At 35.8% G+C, this 24219-nt stretch overlaps 2 protein-coding genes across 11 annotated transcripts in view; one reads left to right on the forward strand and one right to left on the reverse strand.

The window, feature by feature from the left end:
* Positions 1–17828, reverse strand: part of SMC4 (structural maintenance of chromosomes 4) — a 51524-nt gene extending 33696 nt beyond the window's left edge. The window contains exons 1-8 of one of the 3 annotated variants that reach the window (XM_078389039.1): positions 17646–17769; positions 15671–15812; positions 14529–14707; positions 13793–13984; positions 11955–12131; positions 1876–2040; positions 1515–1642; positions 14–154 (exon numbers count right to left, since the gene is read on the reverse strand). In XM_078389039.1, coding sequence (XP_078245165.1) covers positions 14–154; positions 1515–1642; positions 1876–2040; positions 11955–12131; positions 13793–13984; positions 14529–14707; positions 15671–15800 — 1112 coding nt within the window. In that variant the 5' untranslated portion in view covers positions 15801–15812; positions 17646–17769. Of the gene's footprint in view, positions 1–13; positions 155–1514; positions 1643–1875; positions 2041–11954; positions 12132–13792; positions 13985–14528; positions 14708–15670; positions 15813–17471 lie in introns of all 3 variants that reach the window. The other 2 variants (XM_020791767.3, XM_072996136.2) reach the window with 2 other exon arrangements.
* Positions 17829–17867: 39 nt separating this feature from the next.
* The window catches only part of IFT80 (intraflagellar transport 80), a 122328-nt gene continuing 115976 nt past the window's right edge, over positions 17868–24219 (forward strand). For 3 of the 8 annotated variants that reach the window (XM_078389040.1, XM_078389046.1, XM_078389045.1), the window contains exon 1: positions 17868–18096. The gene's annotated coding sequence lies outside the window, so the exon portion shown is untranslated. Of the gene's footprint in view, positions 18097–18210; positions 18391–18570; positions 18591–24219 lie in introns of those variants that run through there. The other 5 variants (XM_072996142.2, XM_078389047.1, XM_078389042.1 and 2 more) reach the window with 5 other exon arrangements.

A 24219-nucleotide genomic window follows, 5' to 3' on the forward strand; every position in this document is an offset into this window, starting at 1 on the left:
AACTAGTACTTACTTTTCTACTTCTTTCAGAGCTTTAGTCTTATCTTTCATTTCATCTGCTAGTTTACTGCTTTTTTCATTGACGTCTGTTGTGTCTTCATGTATTCTTTCCTTCTGTGTTTCTAGTTCAGTTATCTGTTTCTGCAGTTCATAACTAAAAAACAAAACAGTCAATATTGCAGAAAAACCTTAAAAGTATAAGATTTTCATGTAAGAGTGTGTGTTAGACACACACACACACACACAGAGAGAGAGAGAGAGAGAGAGAGCAGCTTTAGGGCTTCATTTGATTGTCTGTTCTGTTTGGTACTATCAAATTGATGGGGCTTCTGAAGCCAACACTTATACAAGTACTACTGATTAAATGGGCACTCATGTTTGGAGTAACAATCAAGCCATATCCATGCATATCATGCCTGAAATTGTGGCAGATGTAATAAGTGGTAAGAATTACAGTGCAGACATAAACTCCACTCATTCTCCTACTGCACCCAGAATCAGCAAGACTTTACAGTGTTTAACATGAAGGTATATAAGGGAGTCTGCAAACATGTTCAGCCAAACATAACTCTGTCATGATCAGGAGCTCAGGCTTTTCAGGGTTCCTCACCACAAGAATATGGTAAACATGTTCAGCTGAATGCACTTACAGACTCTTTTGCAGATCTTAATTTTGAAAAGGACTTATTGACTTCTGCTTGTAGGATGTAGAAGGCAAGATTTATGTGACTTCCTGCCTTTCATTCGTTCCTCCACAATTCTGAGCATAATAACTGGACAGGACTTTTACATTAATGTAGTTAAGTCAAAATGTACTGTATGAAGTATTCCTACTAACTTTGCTAATAGAAAGCTTTATTCTCACAGCCCAATATAGAACATTCTCTCACAATGAAGAAAAAGTATATGGTGCATGTGCATCAAAGAATCATTTAGAATGAATGGTGTAGCTTCGGATGAATGTATCTGGATTCTGTCTGTCACATTAAGTTCCACTGATTTCAATAAAACAAGTCATGACTAACTTTTCACACTGATTTCATAGAGGCCTAAAGGCAACCAAGTCTTAATTCAACCATGAAAAAAAATTAAGACACATTGCTTTTCATTTGCCAAGTACCAAAATGTTTTACAATACTGTAACACGAAAACCTGCAAAATACAATCAGGTAATAAAACAGAATGGCAATTGAACTGCAAAATATTTCATTAATGTCACTAACATTTGAAAGTGTTAAGTGACTAGGGTGGTGATCAGTAAAAATGTCCAAGTAAACACAAGTCTTCAACTAGTGGCAGAAACACTCTACTTTGGGAGCCTGTCTGGTCACAATATTTAGTCTCCTGTGAATAAGTAGACGTTGTCTAGAGGGGCGGGGCAAAAATCAAATAAATAAATAAATAAATAAGAAAATAGCACAGCAGATTCTTGTCAAATTTGTTCATCATAAAGTATACATTTATTTCATAAATTCTGGATTGCACCTTCCTACTCATTCCAAAATGCTACTTACATGTAGTATTGACATATCTTGTTCTTTTCTTTAAACATTTTGTTTTCCAAAGAAAGAAACTCAAGTGCTTTGTTCCGCTCTCCTTCTAAGGAATCCTTTTCTTTTTCCACCATTTTAACTCTGTTCAACTAGACACAATACACAGTATTTTTTAATGCTGAGATGGGCTTAATTATTTATGCAAAATTCAATAAGAAAAACTGAAGCAGGTAAAGCAAAATTTTATGGCACTGAACACCAAAACTGCAATATCCATAAAAATATTAGGTGAATACAGCATGTGAATTGTTGACAGAATCCAAACTGGTTCAGTCCAGAAAAAATCCAGTAAGAAATAGCAATTAGTAATCCAAAATCTTACCTTCTCACCTCTCTGTTCATTTAATAGCTCGACTCTTCGACATAATATTTGAATAGGCTCTTTTAATCGTCCTGATCCTATTATATCTTCTAAATATTCAAGCATGCCTTCATCATGTTCACTTTGTCCTTTTGGTTTCATCATTGCTATTTGTTCAACTTCCCCCTATAAAGCAATATGATAAATTCGGCAAGACCACGATTGTAATTGCTCTAATCTACAAGTTACCTCCATGAGAGGATGGCTAGGATTAATGTGTTAGACATTTTAATTAGGGAATAATATATAATGTTCAGGTGAATGCCAGCATTTTAGTGCTGTGCTATGTGATGTCTTTCCACAAACATAGACATTGATTTGTATACATCTTTTTTATGTCACCTTTCCACCCAATGTAACTTCAAAACATTAGTTAAGCAACAAGCAATATATGTCAGCATTACAGTATCATAACTAAGGCAATTTTCAGCAACATGCTTAGAGGTATGGAATGTAAAAAAGGTGACTGTTCAGTTGTTCCACAATGCATTTAAATTAAGTTTCTTACAAAACAATTATTTTTAATCAAGGAAACAAAAGGCTTCTGTAAACATTTTATTATGAATATGAGATGACTACTCCTCTTATGAACTAGGAGATTTAAAAGTTTGTTATTACTCCAGATAGGCAATGTTCACAACTGAGAGATAGCCACTACAGTGGTACCTTGACTTAAGAACTTAATCCGTATTGGGACTGCATTCTTAAGTCGAAGCATCATTTCCCATAGGAATGCATTGAAAACCATTTAATCCATATCTGCTGTTTTTCGTTCTTAAATAAAGGTGCTGTTTTTAACCCGAATCGTCCTTATGTAGGGACATTCTCAAGTCGAGGTACCACTGTATTAGTAAAAGTAGTATTTTAAGGAAATCAGAGTATTATAAATTGCCACAACTTACTGCAGTTCATAATTATATGCACATCCATAGCTGATGATATAATTGTACCAGGAATCATGCTTTCGCAATTAGTGCAAAGATGTAGTTTTTATTGTACAACTACATATGCAATGACACAATACAATGTTACTTTTCTAGCATTCTGTTGGATTTAATTTAGGCCATGGACGATCTAATTAGTTATCACCTTTTGGTTTTAGACTCCCACCTCTCAGAAGCTCAGACAACTAGAGGTGTTAGTTGGTGTTTCTGCAGAGTAAGATCTGAAACATTTGAAGACTAGGCACAGGACTTGGAGATTCCAACTGGGAGATAAAATTATAAGTCCACAGACCAACTTTTCTAATCTTTATTCTTGGCTCTGTTGCTATGATCCCCAATTCATAAAGGAAACTTCCCCAGTGTTTCATAGGAGTTGAAAGACATCATGGGAGAGGTAGTCTCACGGTCTATTAGGCTCATTAGAGATCTGTTCCCAAAGAACTACTCCCCACAGAGCCTTGCCACGACCATGAAACATTGTGACTCCAAGGGAACATTGGAGTAGTTTCATGCTTTTGGAATGGAGAGTCAAGGCTATGGAGCTACCAATGGAGGTGAGAAAAGATGGTCTAAAGACTTTTGTTTTTAGCTATCTCCCAGAATTCTGGGAGTCCAAAAATGTCGAAGTCTCATGCCTGCTAAAAATCAAATGTTTTAGAATCACTAGCTTACAATGTGCCATATTTGCATGGCAGTGCTCAAGATAGAATCTTTCAATTTTTGTAGAGAGGCTTCCTGCTAGTATTAGCTCTATTCAATAAAAAAGCTGCAAGGCTACACCAACTGTCACAGCCAGAGTAGAGAATCACTATGTAGTAATAAGGCAATGTTAGGACCTGTATACACACCTCAAAGAAGAAAACACATAGTGAAAGACACTGTGGGTCACATTTGTATATAGAGGTCAGAAATGTCCCAAGGCAAAGCAGCAGAATCAAAGTTCAATCTATTCTCTATGGAGAATAGAATTGCTTGTCTGCAAGTTCAGGCAGGAGGTACTAGATTTGGACGGAAAGTTAAAGCTAGTTTTCTTGAAAAGTGTAGAAAGAAGCCAATTTAGGCAGAAATATTAAATATCTCAACTGACAGAACAGGAACACTGTTCTAACACAAATAATTCACCATACTTTCACACCACCAGTTCCAACTAACATGTAGGAAATGATAAACAAACAATTATAGCAAAATGTATTAACTCTCACATGCATATTGTAACATAAGGAAAATTCATTCTCAGATCAATTTAATCTTAATTTAATCCAGCCTTTAATGAGACTTCATGAAGTAGTTTATGTTTCACTAATCATCTGCCCCTTAATAATTAAGTTACTAACTTAATAATTTAAGTTACTACAACTGCTTTTAGTAACTGGGAGGAAATGTAAACAGGGCATACAATGTTTACTTATACCTGCTCAAAAAGAAAGAGTTCAATCAAATAAAATTTTGATCCATAGTATTTTTTTTTTAAATGACATAAAGTAACTTGATCTGACATGGAGCCTGAACTATAAAGTTAAACAACAAAATCAAAGTAGGAAAATTGTTCAGTGACCCAGAGCCTTCATAATAACTCGCCAAGCAATATGCAACATGGATGTGATATTAACATTTTCCAATTGGCCTTTCTGTATCTCAGTCTCATACAGGACTAGAATTAACAGCCAATAAAATGGTTTGTTAGAAGATTATTGGTTGTGTAATCTTGGTATATGCTTAATGGAATCAGACTCTAAAAGAGGAAATGAAGTTCATCAAGTTGCATATTCTAGTGTCCAAAGACCAGCAAAACTTAAGGAGGTTCTGTTTTATAAATGTCTAGTAGTGCAAATCAGTCATCTCTAGAAAACAGCAGGAAAAGAAAAGTCTACTTTTTCTACTTTAAGTCCAAATAACATCTACTTGTGCAGTTTTTAAAAAATCAATTTTAAGAAATAATTTTTTTAAAAAATGTATTGTGCTTATTCACCTTTATTCACAATCAAATAGAGGGTTTCCTGAGTAAGAGCTGAACTATTAGAAAAATATCTGATTTTCAAGGTTAAAGCATAACATAAATATGGAGCAACTGCTCTGTACTTTTATTGTGGACTTGAGAGGAGTAAGACACCGGCACCTTATAATAACTACCTGTATTAGGCTTGAGAAAGCACTATCCCATGCTTTAGGGGAAGAATGAGACCACCTGAACAATGCAATCTGTTCAGCCAAAAAAAGAGCCAAATTTTAAAATAATATGGACTGTGCATGTAATGTTTCAGTTAGTGCAGTTCAACTCAACAAAAAAAAATGGTAATTTATCTACTGAACAGGCGTATGCCAGCTTCTTAAATACTAAAGATGAACAATACAGGCTCAATTAGCATGTAAAACTTAAATTGAACCAATCAATGTTTTAACAGATATACCAAGCAACCAGTATCCTTAAAAAAATCATATCTAAAATGAAAAGATGAGACAGACATAAACTCTTGTCCCCCTCACTGGCCTTGGTGAATTAAATCTGTCCACCTACTGAAGTGTGGCATATCCTTTCATTTTCTTTCAAAAGGTCTTTTCCAATATAAAATGGCATACTCATCTTACCTTTCTGCATTTCAAAAATTCATTACTTTAAGTGTATTATATCCTGTCAAAACATCTATAAACTAGCAAGTTAAAGCTTCAGTTCCTAGGTTTTTCACTGATAGGAAGGCTTTTAAAAATTTTCTTTAAAGACTGAAAAGCTTTTACTTAATTTTATGTAATATTCACTATATTAAAATATAAATATGTGTACTGAGCACAGATTTTATTTTATTCTGTAATTTTATTACGGTTTGGTAAAAAATTATGATCCAATAAATCACACTATATCTGCTGCTTTTAATTATATTATTAAATGTACACTTACATCACAAACAGAAATAGCACATTCATTTATAAGTTCAGCATTTTAAACTCTAATTGCTTTTAATAGGAGAAACTGTATTTTAGTATAACTGAATCATGCCTACATTTAAGAAGTTTTAATAGGACTTCAGAAATAAATCACAGACTCTTGCACTAATTTTGGAAAAAAACAGTGAAAAGATCCTATATCCAATGTAAACTACTAATATACCTGATTAGAAAAATAATCAAAAAACCCAAAATAAATAAACAACCAACTATATGGTAAATGATAGTCACAATCAAGAAACCCCTGTGCTTTTTGCAATTATTCAGCTAAAGCAGATATTTCCTTCAAGATATATCTTCTGTTTAGGAGATATATTAAAATATCACACACATTTTTTTAAAAAACATATCATTTAAAAAATATCCTCTCCCAAAAATCTTTTACTAGATCAGAAATGAACAGTTTTTAAAGCTAACCTGATGGAGCCACACCCACATCATCCTGAATTTTTATCACCACGTAAAATTGATTTTTTGTTGTTAAATGCTCTATGTAAATTCTATTTGCCAACTGCAGAAAGAATAATTTTTCTGAACTAGAAGAAAGGTTCATAATGCAATCTTCTGCGGGTATATTCAGAAGCCACAATTAATTCAATGGGACTTTCTTCTAGCTATGAACATAGGGTCGCTCTCTAATTATATTCTTCTTCAAAAACCCAATACAATAATATAAACAGCTACAACAAATAGTGCATATAAGAACGAATATGGATAGAACTGTTTTGCAAAATATTTTGTGCCTGTTTCAGTTTAAATTTTAGGTGTCATTGTTTTGTGGAGAAAATGCATAAAAAATTAGAAAAACATCAACCACGTGAGATATCAATTGGCTTCACAGTGCAATAACTACTTCCACTAACATAAGACCTTAACATTAATAAGTACTAATAAAATCATTTAAGAGAAATGCTAAAATAGTTATTTATACTATTGAAATTACGGTATTTGATATTCAAAAATACAGGCAAATTCAAAACTAAATTATTTAGCCAAAGAGGAATATGTGAAAATAAATGCTAACTTAAAGCTCACCTCTCCATCATTTTTAATATTTCACTTACAGTTTGCTTAAAAAAATCCTAGTAGATAAGATACAAATTTACAGCAATAAGGCAAAGCTTACAGTGACACTCTTAAAAGTGAATTCATCACCCTATTAACAAATTGTAAGACTCAGTATGAAACATATTGCATTAAAAACTGCTATTTTATGAAAAGAACCATGGGGAAAAATAACTTGCTTCTGAGGCTAAGCATTATAAATATGGCATATTTACTTTCATGTACTTTGGCTGGGATCCAAATAACATACTTACACATGACAATTTTCTGTCCCAGCCATCTACTGTAACCCATCATACTTCATGAGCATGGGAGAGACATTTCCAAGTGACACTGAACATGGTGCTAAAAGCTATACTTTGCAAGAAAAATTTACAATTCTCACCTACATAGAGTTCCCCCCTTCATGAGTATTTTGGATTCTGACTAAAATTGATTATGAAACTCAAGCATGCCAAGAGACATAATAGCTGTAAGGATCCATCCTCTGAATCTGTAAGACTGCTTTATTTGTTTATTTATTTATTCCCTTCCTTTTGATTTAAAGATAGCGTTCAAGACCAGCTAACGACACCCATCAATCACAGTGACAGATAATTTCTCCTCTTATCACAACAATACACCCACAACAAAAAATACACCAATCACCACAATCACCCATCTCCTGAAAAGGACAAAAGCTGATCCCACGGCTATAAATACTCAACTATCCAAACAAACTGGACCAGAGCACAGAGTTCTGACTCCTGTCCTCTGAAGATGCTGGCCACAGAGATTGGCGAAATGTTAGGAAGAACAACCTTCAGAACACGACCAAAGACCCCAAAAAACCCACAACAACCAGCAGCTTACAAACTTTTTTTTAAAAAAGAATTAAAACAGGAAAAAGCCACACAAAACATATAACCCCATTCCACTATAAAACCTTTAAAATCAACATATATTAAAAGCCATTAAATTATAAACCAACACAGCAGGGCAAGCTAAGCATCATATGATTGCCTAGAAACATGTGTTTTTACTTTCTTTTAAAATCATAGTGGAAACAGATTGCAACTCATAAGATAGTGTATTCCACAGTCTGGGAGCAACACAAGAGAAACCCTCTCCCATGTGCTTGGTAGATAGATTTCTGAAGAAGGCTTCTTCTGAAGATCTTAAAGTCCAGACAAGCTCATAACAAGACAGGCAGTCCTTCAAGATAGCCAGGCCCCAAACCATTTAGGACTTTGAAGATTATAACCATCCTCATGAATTGAGCCTGAGAAGCAATTAGCAAGCAGTGCAAGGCTATCAGTATCAGGGTCATATGAACATGTTAGCACCTACCTGTCATGTGTCCAATTGGAGATCCCAGACCCATTTCAAGGGCAGCTCCATTCAGAGCACATTGCATAGTCAAAGCATAATGTAACTAAGACATGGAGAAGTGTTGCTAAGTCAGATTGATTTAGGAACAGTTGTAGCTGACATACTAAGTAAAGTTTCTATGTATCTCAAGATGGAAATCTTGTCTCCGGCAAATGCTTAGGCCTAACACTCTTGTGAACCTCAACCACTGATCCTCTTGGGTCCATTTTGTATGGAAATTGATGCATTGCATTTAAACACAAGAATTCAATCTGAGGCCTGCTTTCCATGTCCTATTCCCAATTCCAGACCCAATCCTCTGTAGAATCCTCTATAGAAGAAATCTGTTAATTACAATGCTATCACCAGGAGAAAAATATGCCAATGGACCCTGGCTACAAGACATAATAGAAGCTATATATACAGATACCTCTCAAATTTTGTATCCTATTCCATTCTCATATTATAAGTATCCATATTAAGCACAAACCTAATATATTTTACACATTGAAGCACGGTGTAGGTAGAAAGCATTACTCTGATAAGTTAACACTTTAAGAGAGTTCTTTTATTTGAAATTTAGAACACTGTGATTTGGATTGGGAGACACAAGGAAGTGAGTAGCTGTTATCCATCCACCCTGAATTTATTTCATTAAAAAGCTGTTTTTTATGAATTCAGCAGGGAATTTTAGCTGGTAGCACACAGTGACTCTGTCCACACACTTCACACTATTGTGTAACTCAGAGATAAAGATAACAGCCACCTGACTGTGCACCATAGGATAATGAAATAAAATGCACATTTAGGAAGCATCACTGTTCTTTCCCATTTCACAAACAGAAAACCATTCAACTGTATTCTTTATATTCTTCCAACAGCCCCCTCCCCAAATAGCTATCCCATAAAATACTGATTCTTCTAGTGGGAGGGCATACTCTACAAAAACTAGTCTGAAGCCTTATGCTACTTTTCAGACACCAATTTCTGTCTTTACCAATGCACCACATAGACCGACCTGGTTACACCTCATGAAAAAAGTGCTCTGCTCATTCTAACTCCATCCTCCTAGGAACCTGGAATTTTGCTTCTAAGTAAATTCTTTGCTCCATTTACTGTATTTTAAAGGTGTACTGAGATGAACCGAACAAGATCCATGGAGCAATATCCAACACTGTGTGAGCAGCTGCCTGCTCATAAAGACTTCTCAAAACAGACGTTTTCCTTCTAACTTCCTCTTGCAATCCCTGAAACCCACAACTTCCATAAAGATGTTGAGGGTGTGCAGACGTAGAGACAAAGTTGCAACCCTCCTCTTTCCAACGAGGGAAATTATTAAAGATATTAACTGAATACAATCCATGGTAGGGAGTAAAGAGAATCAACATTTTTATGTGTGTCCTTAACTTTTAATTAAGACACTAAACATAGTACAAAATTATGAGAAAACAAGTAATCAGTTAAATATATAACACCATTTACTTTTTGCTAAAATATTTAAGATATTCAATATTTATTGATGGAATAATAGTATGCATCTTCTTAGGAACCTGAGACCTCTAACTATCAAACAGGTTTTTTTTATTCAAAATAAAAGCTAGCTCATATATACTTGTTTAACATGTAAAGATTCCCCTCCTAGTACTTTACACTGATACACACACACACAAACACACACACAGATAATCTCTACTGAATCAAGTAATTTTATAAGCAAGCATATAACAGAATGAAATCTTAAATTGCCCTATTGAAAAGTCAGATAATCTGCCTTCAAGAATTCTAAATATTGCTACAGAATAGCGTACTACAACCAGTTGTTTAGCAGACTACAACTCCTATCTTCCTTAGACAACCTATCCTAGAAAATGGAGGGTTGCTATACAAAAAGCAATCTACTTTTAGTCCTGTTCTTAGTTATGCCACTTGTTGAATCTGAAAACATAGCTACTTTAAGAAGAGAACATAACATGGAAACAAATGAAGTTGAAAACAGTAGTTATTTGACTTACCACATTAAATTTAAGCAATATTTCAATTAGTCACGTTCTCAGAGAAAACAACAATTCCTTCTAGTGATATAGGCCTATCATTCAAGTTATCACTAGAATGTAAATAGTCATATTCCAACTCTATAAGGCTATGTATTACTTAGCTTAGGGCTTACTTTATTTTTTAAAGGGGTAAAGCATGTTTTATGACTATACCTAACTGATATTTATTCAGTCATTGCAGCTTGATATAACATCATTAACCTTGTAAAATCATCATGACGTCACCTGTTCATTATTAATCTGTGAAATGTTGATGAAGAACTTGTTCACACTTTCACTTACTGCTGGAAGCTATATTGATATTATGGTCTAATATCTCATTGAATTACATTCATTTTTTTAAAACTAGCTTCATCTTACAAATAAGAAAACCTGAGTTAAAGCTTCACAAATATACTTACGTTATGTTAATGCCATTACCCAAACAAATAGTTGCCTCATTTTTAACTATTAAAAGCACTGTCTTTACAAAAATTTTAATGCTTAAATTTGCGAAAATAGGAAGCATCCTAACAAATAAGAATGCAGAGTACTTTTCATATTTATAAATGCACTTGTCTATTCCTTTTCAATATATAAAGTAACCTTGGAGCATTGGTATGCAGGAATCCAGGTTATAATGAACTTTAGGCATATAAAAGCAGCTCTGTACCTACAGAAACACTTTTTGCACTTACTTGTTCTTACGTTAAGGGGCATTACTATACATTTTCTATTGGGTTATACAAAGAGCTGAACGTCCTGATATTACTACTGTTCCTTGTTTTGCAATAATTAAAATGCTTCAGTGTTTGTTTGTGATTGAATAACACCTAAAAAATTTATCCAAATAAATTTTAACTGGATCACAAATTTTCTGCTATTTAAAAATTATTCCAAAAATATCTCTAACCAATTTTAGCACATCAGTGTCTTTAATATCTAGCTAAACTTAATTGCTAATTAGGGGTGTTTTTTTAAAAAAGTATTCTAAATTGCAATAAGCTAGGTTTTGCATAATTCTTCCCAGGTGATTAGTGTGGAAATTCAATCGTTATTATGAAACAGAAAGTGGAAATTATTGAATATCAAGTTACGTGGCTTTTCCCTTCATAAAAAGCTTTTTTTGCCACATGTGAAACATTAAGCAGTATGGATTGCCTACACTTGTTAAAAGTAGGGTTATAAATATTTTAGGCCTTGTCTTCAACTGCTGTGGAAACAAAATATAAGCTATCTGTAAATGCTTACAGAATGAAAAGACAATTTGGTAACCTGTGGAAAAAAAATCAATTGTGTTTACTTCAATCACATAAGTTTTAATGCTGTACTGAAAATGTATAGAGATCAATACCAATGTAACAGAATGGGAAAGGAAAGTGCTGTTTAATCCCTGCTACGCTTAAGCAGCACAATAATATTGGGGTTAAGATAATCTTTACTACACCAATATTTACGTGCTGCTACAGCGGAACAAGTATAGTTCAGCTTATTTACCTATCTACAATACAGAAATAATCATACCACAAACTTCAAGTGATTCTCTTCCTTAAAATTCTAAAGCAGCAAATAATGACTTGCATAATTACTATGACATACAAATCATGATGTGCTGCTAGAGCACCTTAAAGTTTCCAAAATACAATACAGCACCTAGACAAATCTTAGAATAAAAATTATATCAAATAACCAAATATTCAAAAATTACCTGTAAAATCAAAAACCTATTATGATCTAGATCAATCCCATGACTTCGAAGCAAAAGACCAACATCTTTAAATGTTGCTTTCTTCCCACTGATATGGTATACTGATGAATTATCTTTGTAGGCTGTTCTGGAGACATTAAAATTGCTGTTGGGAATGACTTCATAATCATCCCCTTCCTGTTTTGAAGGAAAACAAAACCAGAAAAAACAATTGTTAGTATTAAGCCACATGTCTACCCTTATTTTCAATATCAAACTGTTTAAACTTCACAAACCCTAGATCACACTACATTGAAGCTGATAATATTGTAATGTAAGTACATTATTAGTCATATGCCAGCATTTATACTGTCAGATAATACAAACTTCTCCAAGTTATATAAACCTTGGTGGCAAAAAAACAGTAAAAGAAAAAAGAAAAAAATTAAGTCATATATGCAATACAACAAATGCTTAGAGGTAAAGATGCAATCCCCACTGAGTCCAACGGGGCACTCAAAAATATACTCTATACAGGACTGCAGCCCTTATCTGTACCTACCATTATTTGCACAAAAGATGCCTCTTACATACTATCTTTCAGTCAATTTATAAAGCAGTCTCCTTGTCAGTTCAGAAAGGACACTACTAATTTTCAAGCATAAAAACACTTCAAATGCTTGAACATTTTAAAAAACTATTTTGAAGAAGCAACAGTACTGAGCTACTTATCCAAATAGACCCAAATTATACATACTACGTGCAAATCAGTGCTCAAGCAGCTTTGTGAAAAGCTACGAATGTTTTGTGGACTATATACCCCCTAAAAGCAAAACTAATTTTTCCTGACATCTTCATCTTTGTTGATATTATTAAAAACCAATTGTTATTTCAATCTAATTCTTCAAAAGCTTAATTTGTCCTAAAATAAATTCCATAGAAAAGACATTGTAAAAAGAGAGTAAAAACTGGAATGTACGATTAGATACGTTGGATAGATAATTTAATGTAATCCCATTACCATTTAAGATATACAGTATTAATTTGGAAACATATTTCAAATATAACTTTTACAAACCTCCCAAAGAAACATCAGTTCTGATAATTTTTTATAAAATAAACAAACAAGGTATCACATCATCCATAACTGTGTCCTCAACTCCCTGCCCCACCCCCTGGCTGATCTCCTTTTTCAACTGTTAATCCAGCAATGTTTTATTGAGATCATGTGTTTAAAGTCAGCATAGCAGTGGGTGTTTTTTTATTCCATTATACAGTACTTTACCAACACACACACAAAATTCTGAATTCAGTTGAATACTCAACCTTGAGCAAAAATAATACAATAGATTTCCGAATCAAAATTTTAAACAGATATGGACTGTCTTGCAGTTGTATAATTTATAAAAGACCCTACCAAACTTTTTTATTTTAAGTGAATGTATGTTGATATTGGAAGTATAATTTTAAGAAATATTTTGGGTTGTCTTGATAATTTGCATGTATACTACACACATCCCACATCTAACAGCCAACAGAATTACAAAAAGTTCATTTCTACAACAATTCTTATAAGATAAATTTCTAGCTCAAACACATTTCATACTGAAACAGAAGTCCTCAAAATGGTGTAAGCCATATGTCCAAATATATGCAAGACTACAATGCAAATTAATACATATATACAAAACAGATATTTATGCATTATCAAAGTCCTTCAAGTTCTCTCTATTTTGAATAAAGAACTAAAAAGACACAGCATTTTCCCCATAGTGCATTAGTTTTGCTGGATGTCAATCATCAAACTGATAAGGCAATAGGTGGTAGACCTTCCCCAGATGTAACTAATGAAAACATACCTTGTCAATGATCTTTTGGAAATGAACTTCTACAGTACAGCTTTGGATATCACTATGCTCATCAGAATTATGAATCAATACCGAAAGCTTTTTGGATCTTATTTTTTGTGCTCGATAACCAAAAACAAAAAGCATGGAATCAATCACATTAGACTTTCCACTCCCATTTGGTCCAATAATACATGAAAAACGCTACAAAAAGAAAAAAGAAATCAGTTTTACAGCTACTAGATATTATCCTTTACTGCTTTTTAGACAGTTTAAAATACTGTTACACCTAGTACAGGAAACCATGAACTACTGGAAAGCTTAGTTTTTACAGCCAGGGATATAAACTACAAGTTATTCAAAGCTACCACCTTTTAGCTTAAATTTCTAAAATTTTACCATGTAAACTCTGCAGATGAACTGCATTCAGAAAGTAAAATGTTCCAAATTTTGTTTGTTCATAATTAACACAATGAGGTGAAGTTTTAAAATTTTCAAACCTTGAATGTCTATAGTGTACAGCTTAATTACTAATCATCATTCATAAAGAATAAATATTTTTGTCCACTTCAAGCTGCTTAAGCTCCACAAAAGTCAAGGTCTTGAAAAGAATTAGAGACAACAGTAATTCAGCAGCGCCCCCGCCCTAAATTATTTGCCAATATATAACTTACAGTTCAATCTATGCAGCAAAACCAGAAGAGAGTTTTACTTCAGCTTGCAAGGGACTTAAAATAGCAAAAGATACCTTATGAAACGGTCCTAGAATTTGCTCCCCAGCATAAGATTTGAAGTTCTGGTTTACAATGTGGGTTATCATGAGACGCGGAGCTCCAGCTTCATTGGTCATTGCTGGAGGTGGGGGAGGAGAGATGCTACTCAAAATCTCTTCTAAACTTCGACTGTCAACTACTCCATCTGAGACTTCTAGGGACAGCCAAAAGCAAGCAAAAAAGCAAATGTACTTATTCGCTACATATAACTACAAATACCTAATCAGAAGAGGAAAAGCAGTTGAAGTCTATAATTCCCATCTCTTAAAACATTGTATCCAAGAACCAACATGTTTATCCTCATATGCTGAACTGCTAAAAATCAGACCACATAATATGCCTGTTTCGTTTACTAATAGGCATACTGTATTACTTATACAGTTGTATTCCCAAACTCAACCTAGACTAACCTTTTCCAATCTCAAGTACACTGCTACAAAATACATTACTATCAGATTTCCTCCACACAATTTCAAGAAAACAGACAAATCTCAATGTTGCATTTTCAGGCATTCTCAGAGCTTACGTACACTATGAAGGAGGTGGTCGGGGGATCTCTACACAATGCTCTGTTAGCTGTAATGACAGCAGCAGCACTATGCCTCAAAGACAGGAAGTTTGTCTCACACAAAACTAGCCACTTAGATTTCAACAAGCCGTAGAACTTTCTTTTTTAACTCCTTGAGGCAACCTTTTCTTTCAATAGTTGTTAACTATGATTTTTCAGACATTAACCAACTTTTCAGTGAATTGATGACAAATGTATTATTTGGCCCATTACTTTCTTTTAAAGCAAACTTGTCTCAGTACAACGTGGTAAGTCCAAACACATTTTAGATATAAGTGACAACTGCTGAACACATAAGCCACAAGCAGCTCCTTTGACATTTGCTAGACTACATCCATTTCAATCACCGGCTGCTCTTTTACCAACTAAAGACTACAACCTAAAGAGTCTTAATTTGAAAGATATTGCTTTTAATTACCACTGTTACATGAAACCTCAAGAATCAGTGTAGGAACTATCAGTACTAGGCAAAGCTGGACATCACTTTAAGTAAGACACCTTCAAAGTGAAATCGTTTCACAAAAAAGTATCAGGTTGTCGACGACTGACCTTGCTGAGGTTCTGCAGTGGTATATACAGAGGCTTCTTTTTCAGGTTCCCCATCATTAGAGGATTTCTCCAAGGGCTCATCACCTTTGTGTTGGGCTGCTGTAGACACCTTAGTTCTTTTGCTCGGCATGATTTCTGTTGGCTGTTCAAATTTCAAACAACTGAACTACAGAGGAACTGTGCCTTCATTTCTAATGCAAAGAACAATCTAGCAACCTACACTTAAAAACTAACATTGTGTGTCTAGCACTTTGTATTAATCTGGGCAAACTTTATAAACCCAGAAACCTACTTATGTTGGCAGGCATACATTCTTCTCTCATCCCCAATTCACATCTATTAGAATAGACATGTATATAGTAGTTCACAATTTACTTTCAATCTATTAAAACTAATTACAGTACTAAATAGAAAATCAGAGATAAGAAATCCCAATTGCCTAAGTATATCAAGACTTCGCAGTACAGGAGTGTGATTTCTTGTGTTTCACTTAAATGTCTTAAAATAATCAATTTATATTTAACACCCACTGCTACTGAAGTGTTTTAAAAAGTTATCACCAAAGCACTTACAGTATTTATATTTTGTTCCAAGGACAGTAATGATAGAATTTAAAAAGCACAATTTTTTGTGAATGCATAATCAGAAAATAATTCCACACAAAACTCCACAAGAAAATATATTAGAAATACTACAAAAAAGAGAAAACGCAAAGAAACGATTTCCCTCTCAAAATTTTCAAAATACTATTGTTAAACAAATTAGTTACTTCCTGAAGACCAATGCGAACTAAGAACTGTCTGATTCACTATGCAAACTGTTATGCACTTATAAGTCTTGGACATTTTGAAGGAGACTCATTAAAAGCACCTTCTTTAAGCTAATAATACACTTGGAAAAAGCATTAGAATACTTCTATTTCATGAATATTCACAGCCTCCCACTGTATAAAGGGATTTAATTAAAGAAACCAATGCTAACTTTTAAAAGTTAATTTAAAAAGTAGCTTGTTTTTAAATGCAGATAGACTTAAAAACGATATGGTATTGTCCATGTTACTGCGCAAGAGTTGTGTAAAATTAGACTTCCTCCTAAGCGAATCAGGCTTTGAACATTCATAAATCCATCACCTCCCTTCCCATGCGCCCCCCTTGGCAGGTTGCGTCAAATCGAGGGGATCAAATTGACGATGTTTGCCAAAAGCACTTACAGATCTACTGCTCAATATCACTCATCAGGTCGGGGCCACGAAATCAAAACTTCGCTGAGATGCGAACGTAGAAATGGTTCGGCATGCTCTTCATGTACTGGAGCCAGCTACCTCCTCCCCTAGACTTTGATGTGGCGTGCCCTTACATAGTTTTTAAACTACTAGATCTGACCAGTAAAGGTTAATTCTTTTTAAAGCTGTACATGTAGATACTTTCACCGATCAAACGGCGAACAGTCTTTTTAGAACACCGGGGGGAAAAAAGCATGTTTCTTTTTTGAAATAAAATAAAATAATTATGATTCGCCAGAATGAATTTTCTGACAGCCAACTCCAAATCAGACGTAAAAAAAGTTTGCACAAGAATCAAAGTCAGAGCCGACTCGGTTTTTATCGACGGCAACGGAAATTGCCAGCAAATACCATCTCTCTCACCCCACCCCCTATGGCGGCGGGGAGAGGGAAAAGCGGGGGAGAAGAAAAAGCGGCCGCCGGTTAGAAAAGAAATTAAGAATGCCGCCTTTTTTCTACACGAACTGAGTTTATGAGGAAACACTCCCCACCCCAAGTCGAATAATTTTCCTCACTCACCACATACAAGGCAGTCACTAATGGGTAAGTCCGTTTACTGTATGGAAAGTTTCACCCTCCGGTCTAATCGCAAAGAAGGAAGCTTCTCCAATATCCCCCGAAGAAAAAAACAGGGACAGTTTTAACCGGGGACCGGCTTAGCAGACAGCTTCATAATACTCCATTTTCACCCACCAGCAGAGCTGGTAGCGAGAGCGCGGGCCAAACGAGTCTCCGAAGTAGCAGCAGCCAGAGCTCCCGAACGCTCCGTTTCCTGCCTTCTAGCCTTGGCGGCTTCCACACTCGAAAATGGCGCCCAAACGGCAAACTCGTAACGAAATTCGTTAGAAACGCGCAAAGCATGCTGGGGGAAGAAAGGGGCTGGCTTCTCACAGGTTTGAAAGGAGGAAAAAAATTAGTGGGGAAAAAAAAAAACCTTTCGCGCGCCGCCATCTTGTTTTCCGTTATTTAGCGGAAAGGTGGCTAAATAGTTTCACGTCACTTTTTTAAAACGGCAAATAAGGAGGGAAAAGCGGTGTGCAAAGGCTTTGGGCTGTTTAAAAGAATAAATTAGAAAACATCCAAAAACGACCACCCGAACGGTTCTCGGGCTGGCAGGCTATGTTACCTAGCAACGGACTGAAAGGTAATGGGAGAGAGGGGAAATTACATTTATTGTAATTTTAAAAAAAATTTAAAATGTGTGCGTTACATATTTGACAGGTCGGCCCTCTGACGTCGGGCTGGCGTCACATGCTTTGGGGTGAGTCGTGGTGGACAGGGGTAATGGGGGAGAGGAGGAGGAGGACGCAGAAGAAGAAGAAGGGTGCTTCAGAGGAGGAAGAGGAAATCTCGCGGGAAGTAACTATAGAGACCAAACGGCTTCTCCTCAACGTTGACATTCAGAAGCGGAGGAGTGAGGCGCCGTGAGTCCTTTTATGTGGGTTTTACTGGAGGTTTTTCGACTCAACTTGGGTTGACAGGACCAACCTTACACCAGGGCTAAGTCTTAACTGGTTGCCTTTCTTCCTTTCCAAATTTGTAGGGTGCGGGTGTAGTGTTGGTTGTTTTTTTTTTTTTAACCTTTGGCTGGCCGCTCACCTTACAGAGGTTGATTTTTAAAAGGAGCTGGTAAGGCAGGTAGGTTTCTTTTGGGATATATCGGAGGCCAAAGAAATGGGAAAGTGCTGAACATTGACCGAGGTTGGGGGCTCACGGACGGTGGTCCAACCTTGGACTTTCAAACCGAGTGACGATCTGTGTCCTGTCTGTTCAAAGGCTCGGAGAGTGTTGAGGAGAATTGGGAGACGGTGGGAAGGACAAAGGGATGCTGTTGGTATTGCCTGCGATATTTCTGCCCCTGGTAATGTCGACAGGTTTGTTGAAACGCAGCACCTGCAAAAATCTGGTCCGCTGGAACGGAGAGATCCCAGGGATATACGAGACGGGCGACGATGCTTCTTATACCTCCTCCCTTTGCGCGGAGAGATGGCAGTCCTTCGGTGTTTGCTTGGGAAGTACAGTACAGTGGGAAAACTGCCTGGATTTGCGCTAGGGGAAAGCAGCTGTTTTGAGATGCGATTTTTTTTTCAAACGACTGCTTTTAAGTTAATTTATCCTCCTAGGAGCTTCCTTCAAGCCTCTGAAAGGAAAAGAGCAATGGAACAGCCGAAGATGAGAGAGCTGTTTTTGTGGTTTGTGTCCTTGAAGTTCTGTGGCTTCTGAAATAAAATTCCTTCCAAGGGAAGGTTTCCAGCTTTCTGTGTAGTGATTTTTGTTTCCAAATATTATTTCTTTGAGGAAATGGCAGATAATTTTGGCATGGCCACAGGTCAAGCTGCTGTTCCTGGATTTCCGGCATGTTTTTATTTGACATGCAAATAGAAATGACTTTTACAAATTGTAATTGCACTAAAGACAACAATTGCAATGGCTCCTGTTATCAGGACAAATTTAGATTATGGTTTGAGAGTAATATTAATAGCTTTCTTGCAGGGCAGTGGCTTTTAATGGTGTTTTGAATTAAATAAGGGGCTAGGAAGGAACATACTATTAAAAGCTGATTTCAGACCAGTACTGATTTCAGACAGTGTGTGCTACATATGTATATTGCTACATCAAGATAGCACCAGCTGGTTATTTTGATAAGAGAGAATACTATCCCTTTCCCCTAAAATAAAATAAAAGCTGCCTATAGTGGTCGAGTAGACCAGATAGGCGGGGTATAAATCAAATAAATAAATCAAATAAATAAATAAATAAATGCGACCTAACCTGAAAATAAGCCCTAGTATGATTTTTCAGAATGCTCATAATATAAGCCCTACCCCAAAAATAAGCACTAGTTAAGTGAATCCCTGCCCTCCACCATTGTGCAGCAGTCAGAAGAAGATGATATGACTGTATTTGAATAAATGTAGATTGTTGTACATGAAAAAAAAATCCCCTGAAAATAAGCCCTAATGTGCTTTTGGAGCAAAAATTAATATAAGACTCTTTCTTATTTTGGGGGAAACAGGGTATGTTCGTTGTGAAACAGTGGTAGAAGTTAATGAATTTAATATATGAATTGGATTTTAGCAAATGTTTATAAATAATTTACTGCTTGTAACTGACTAAAATATGTTGCCTGAAGAAACAAGATTATGCATGATACAGTAGTGTTCTCTGCATGATGTGATGTCACTTAAAGAACTGGAATGTATGAGTTGTGATACCATGACATATCAGTGGCAGGCTTCTCAAAACAATTTTTCCTTTTTTCCTGGCTGTGTACTGCGGGACTAGCAGTTGATGGTGTTTTGGCTGGTGCTGGTCTGTGAACCATGATTTTGAGAAGTTTTGGTATAGTTTGGGCACTTTCAAAAAGTTCAGAACAAAGTTAGACCTTTGTAGAATGTTGGAAGATGTACACATAAACATTTGTTGTTACAGGTACGAGGGGGTGCTGATGAGTATTGAGCCTTTCCCAGAAAAAGGAGCCAGGTCGGGAGAATAGGGTGGATGGGGCATCACTTGAAAGCCTAAGGACATCAGTTTTGCCATTGTTTCACCTGCAGTGTTTGATGAGACGTTGTCATGCAGCAGGATGACACCTTTGGAGAGCTTTCCTCAATGCTTTTCCTTGAGGTTTTGCCTCAGCTTTGTCAATGAAGCACAGTAATATTTTGCATCGATGGTTGAACCCTGTTGGAAGTAGTCCAGCAGCAGTATTCCCTTCTTATCCCCAAAACCTGTTGCCATTTGCTTTTGCACTGACCTTTGCACTCTGAACTTCTTTGGCCTGGGGGAACCACTGTGCCTCCATTCCTTAGACTGTTCCTTTGTCTTAGGATCATAACAGTAGATCCATGTCTCATCACCAGTTACCAGTTTGCCCAGGAAATCTGACTCATTTCTTGCAAAGTGTTCCAAAACAGCCGCCAATGACTCCACACATTTCCTATTTTGTTTGGTTGTCAAAAGTTTGGGGATCCACTTTGCTGCCAGCTTTCTCATTTCCAAGACATTGTGGATAATGGCACCAACTCTCTTGCATGATATTCTCAGATATATAGCAATACTTTTGGCTGATACTCGGGAGTCCTTCATGATCATGTCATGGGTGGCTTTCACATTTGCAGGCAGAGACAGAAACAGGCCTTCCACTGGGTTTCTCACTTTCAACACCGAAATGGCCAGTTTAAACTTTACAACCCAATGTTTAACTGTTGCATATGAAGGGCCACTGTCACCCATAGTTTGTGACATTTCATCATTGATTTGCTTTGCATCTTTCCCTTGGAGAACTTTTCTGGAGGTTCCACCATGTTCACTTTGGACTATAAAATGAAAATTAAGTCAAAATCATAGATAGTTGATTTTTGCACCATTGAATATAGACAAATTGGCCAATATACCCTGCAATTTATAGGTTCCTAGCTCAATTTTTTCTGGGGAATGCTCAATATTTATCAGCATCCCCTCGGATATGCTGCCAAATCACCTCCAACTTATGGTAACTCTGAATGGTCTTATTAAGTATTCCCCTGCTTAGGTCTTGCAAACTAAAGCATCCTTTATTGAATCAATCCATGTCATGCTAGGGCTTTATCTCTTTCCTACTAATTTCCACCTTTTCTACTATTATTGTCTTTTCCTTTGAGCCTGTTCTCTCATGAGATGTCGAAGTACTGTGGCCTAAGTGTAGTCATTTTAGTTTTTTTTGAGAATTCAGGCTTGATTTGATCTAGCATTCACTCATTAGTCTTTTTGACAGTTGTCAGTATCTATAAAGTTATCCTCTAACATCATATTTCAAATTAGCTGATTTTTTTCCGTCAGCTTTTTTCATGTCAGTCTTCTGATTTATTTATTACAGTCTGACTTTGGATTGATGGTTGTTAAAAATTTTAGTTCAGTTTAAGTTTTTTTCATCATCAGTGTTAAAGTTATGTAATTCTTCTGTAGTCATTATTTTTGTCTTGAGAATATTTAGCTGTAATTCTCCTTTTGCAGTTCCTTTTTAAAATCTTCAGCAGTTGATGCTTCAAATCATTGATGTTTTTGGCAAGAAATTAGCTCCACATCTTAAATTAATGATGCTTCTGATACCAATTTTCACTCCTTCAGCTGAATCTAATAAATCCTCCCACTGTAATCTGACACGATTACCTATTGAAACCATTTTGTTTCTCCATGTTCTCTCCTAACTGTTGACTTTTATTCAGAATGTACTCTGTATATCAAAATAATCATGTTGTGGCACACACCTTTCTATGAAAACAATTCAGTGCTTTTCATGATTTACAGAGTCAAAAACTTCACTGTAATCTAAACATATTGTCATAATTAAATCTTCAAAGTGATGATTTGGATGTTATTTAGAAACCTTGCCTGTTTTTTTTTTCATTTTTTAAAATATATTGAACTAAATGAGAAATATATACTCCAGGGCAAAGGAGTGAGGAAAGTCTATATTTACTTAAAGCCCTCCAAAAAACTATCCGAAGTAACTCTCTGTTTGGCTGTAATCTCTTTGTTATAGGAATCCCGGGAGGTTAAAGGCCATATGTTGTGCATAATGTACTATTATCTTCTAAATAAGCAAGTGTCCATTAATTAACATTAATTGGAGTTACAACCATTGAATATACTATCTGGACTCCATTATTTCTACCCAATCTTTTATACACATTTTTTGCTTTATCTGAAAAATAAAAGTTGTTTGTTTTGTTGCATTTTATAGTAACAGAAGGATTCAGAGCTTTTGCAAACTAGCTGCCCTGCTGTATTGAGTTAACCTGGCTACTTTCTTTTCTTCACACATGAATTTGAGATATATTGGATTATCATTTTCGGATGAAAAGGAGGAAAACTGCTTCAAGTATAAAAAGTGTTAACAATTTATTGGTTTATTTTGTACAATTTTTATTGGGCCTTTTTCAAGATGTAGTCCATATAAGGTAGATCACACAAAAATTATACATAAATTTCACTAAAACCAAATTGCAATAAATGAGATAGTATCTGTAAAATTATTTTTAGACAGAGATCAGCTGAAATGTAACAAACTATAGTCTTTTAAGAAGTGATGTCTAACAATAACTCATATTGAAAACTGCAAAGATAGAACACTGAATTCATGAAAAAGAGAATCAGAATGGGTCATCTCAGAAAATGTATTTTAATGTTTATAGAGCTGAGGCTGTATACATTTTAGTGGAGAGGAAATTCTACCATTTAGGAAACACCAGTAAAAAAAATTGTGTTCCTGATAACTAAACTCTTCTTGAAAATGGGCATATGAGTCAAGTCTGGAGAAGAAAGATCTGAAGGCCTAGGCATGTTTATGTGGTTATAAATAGTCCTTTAAGAAGCCTGCTTCCATAGGCCTTTATGAGGCAAAAATAATGCTTTGAATTGCTGGTCTGTTTGCAGGCCCAATCAGCACACCTGATAGAGTTTGTGTCGCATGTTCTAGTCATCTCTCTCTAACATCCATTTGAGTGTGTCCCTGATGGCTAGTACATATAAACCATACCAGCTGGAAGACATGGAATTTTTGGATTTGTGTACTACAAATCCTATAATTCTCCATTCTGGGAGTTCCATCTCACAGATCTATACCTACAGACAGCTACACATGGCTTACTTGGAGAAAAGGCAATGACTCTGGCTTAGTATAGGCCTAGCTCCAGCTTAGTTTTCTGTGCAGAAAGGCCTATGGAAGCAGGCTGATTAAAGGACTATCTATAACCACATAAACATGTCTAGGCTTTCAGATCTTTCTTCTCCAGACTTATATGCCCATTTTCAAGAACAGTTTAGTTATCAGGAACACAATTTTTTTTACTGCCGTTTCCTAAATGATAGAATTTCCTCTCCACTAAAATGGAACAAAACAAAGCTGCTCCACTGATAGCAGGAAGCTTCCCTTCTGAACAGGAAACTAGGTGGCCTGTGCTAGGTCACAAGCACTCTGAATTAGGCTTTTTCTCCAGTTGGACCACATCTAGGTATCTGTAAGTGTAGGTTTGTCAGATGGAGTTCCCAGAGTGAAGAATTGTGGGATTTGTCCAAAAATTCTGATAACCCCAGACCTACCAGTTGATGCTTCCGGACCATCTTCAAAAGCTGCTGTTTGTAGAGTAGATTACAGTGGTTTGTCTTGGTTGTAACTAGTGCATAACAGAAGGATGCTGATCACTCAGCAGCCTTTTCTGAAGATTTTGCACAGATTTTGCAAAGAAAGTTGCATAGCTCTGCTCTGACTTAGAAGCTGTAGTTC

The sequence above is a fragment of the Pogona vitticeps genome, chromosome 3 (assembly GCF_051106095.1).
Source record: "Pogona vitticeps strain Pit_001003342236 chromosome 3, PviZW2.1, whole genome shotgun sequence".
NCBI classification, from domain to species: Eukaryota; Metazoa; Chordata; class Lepidosauria; order Squamata; family Agamidae; genus Pogona; species Pogona vitticeps.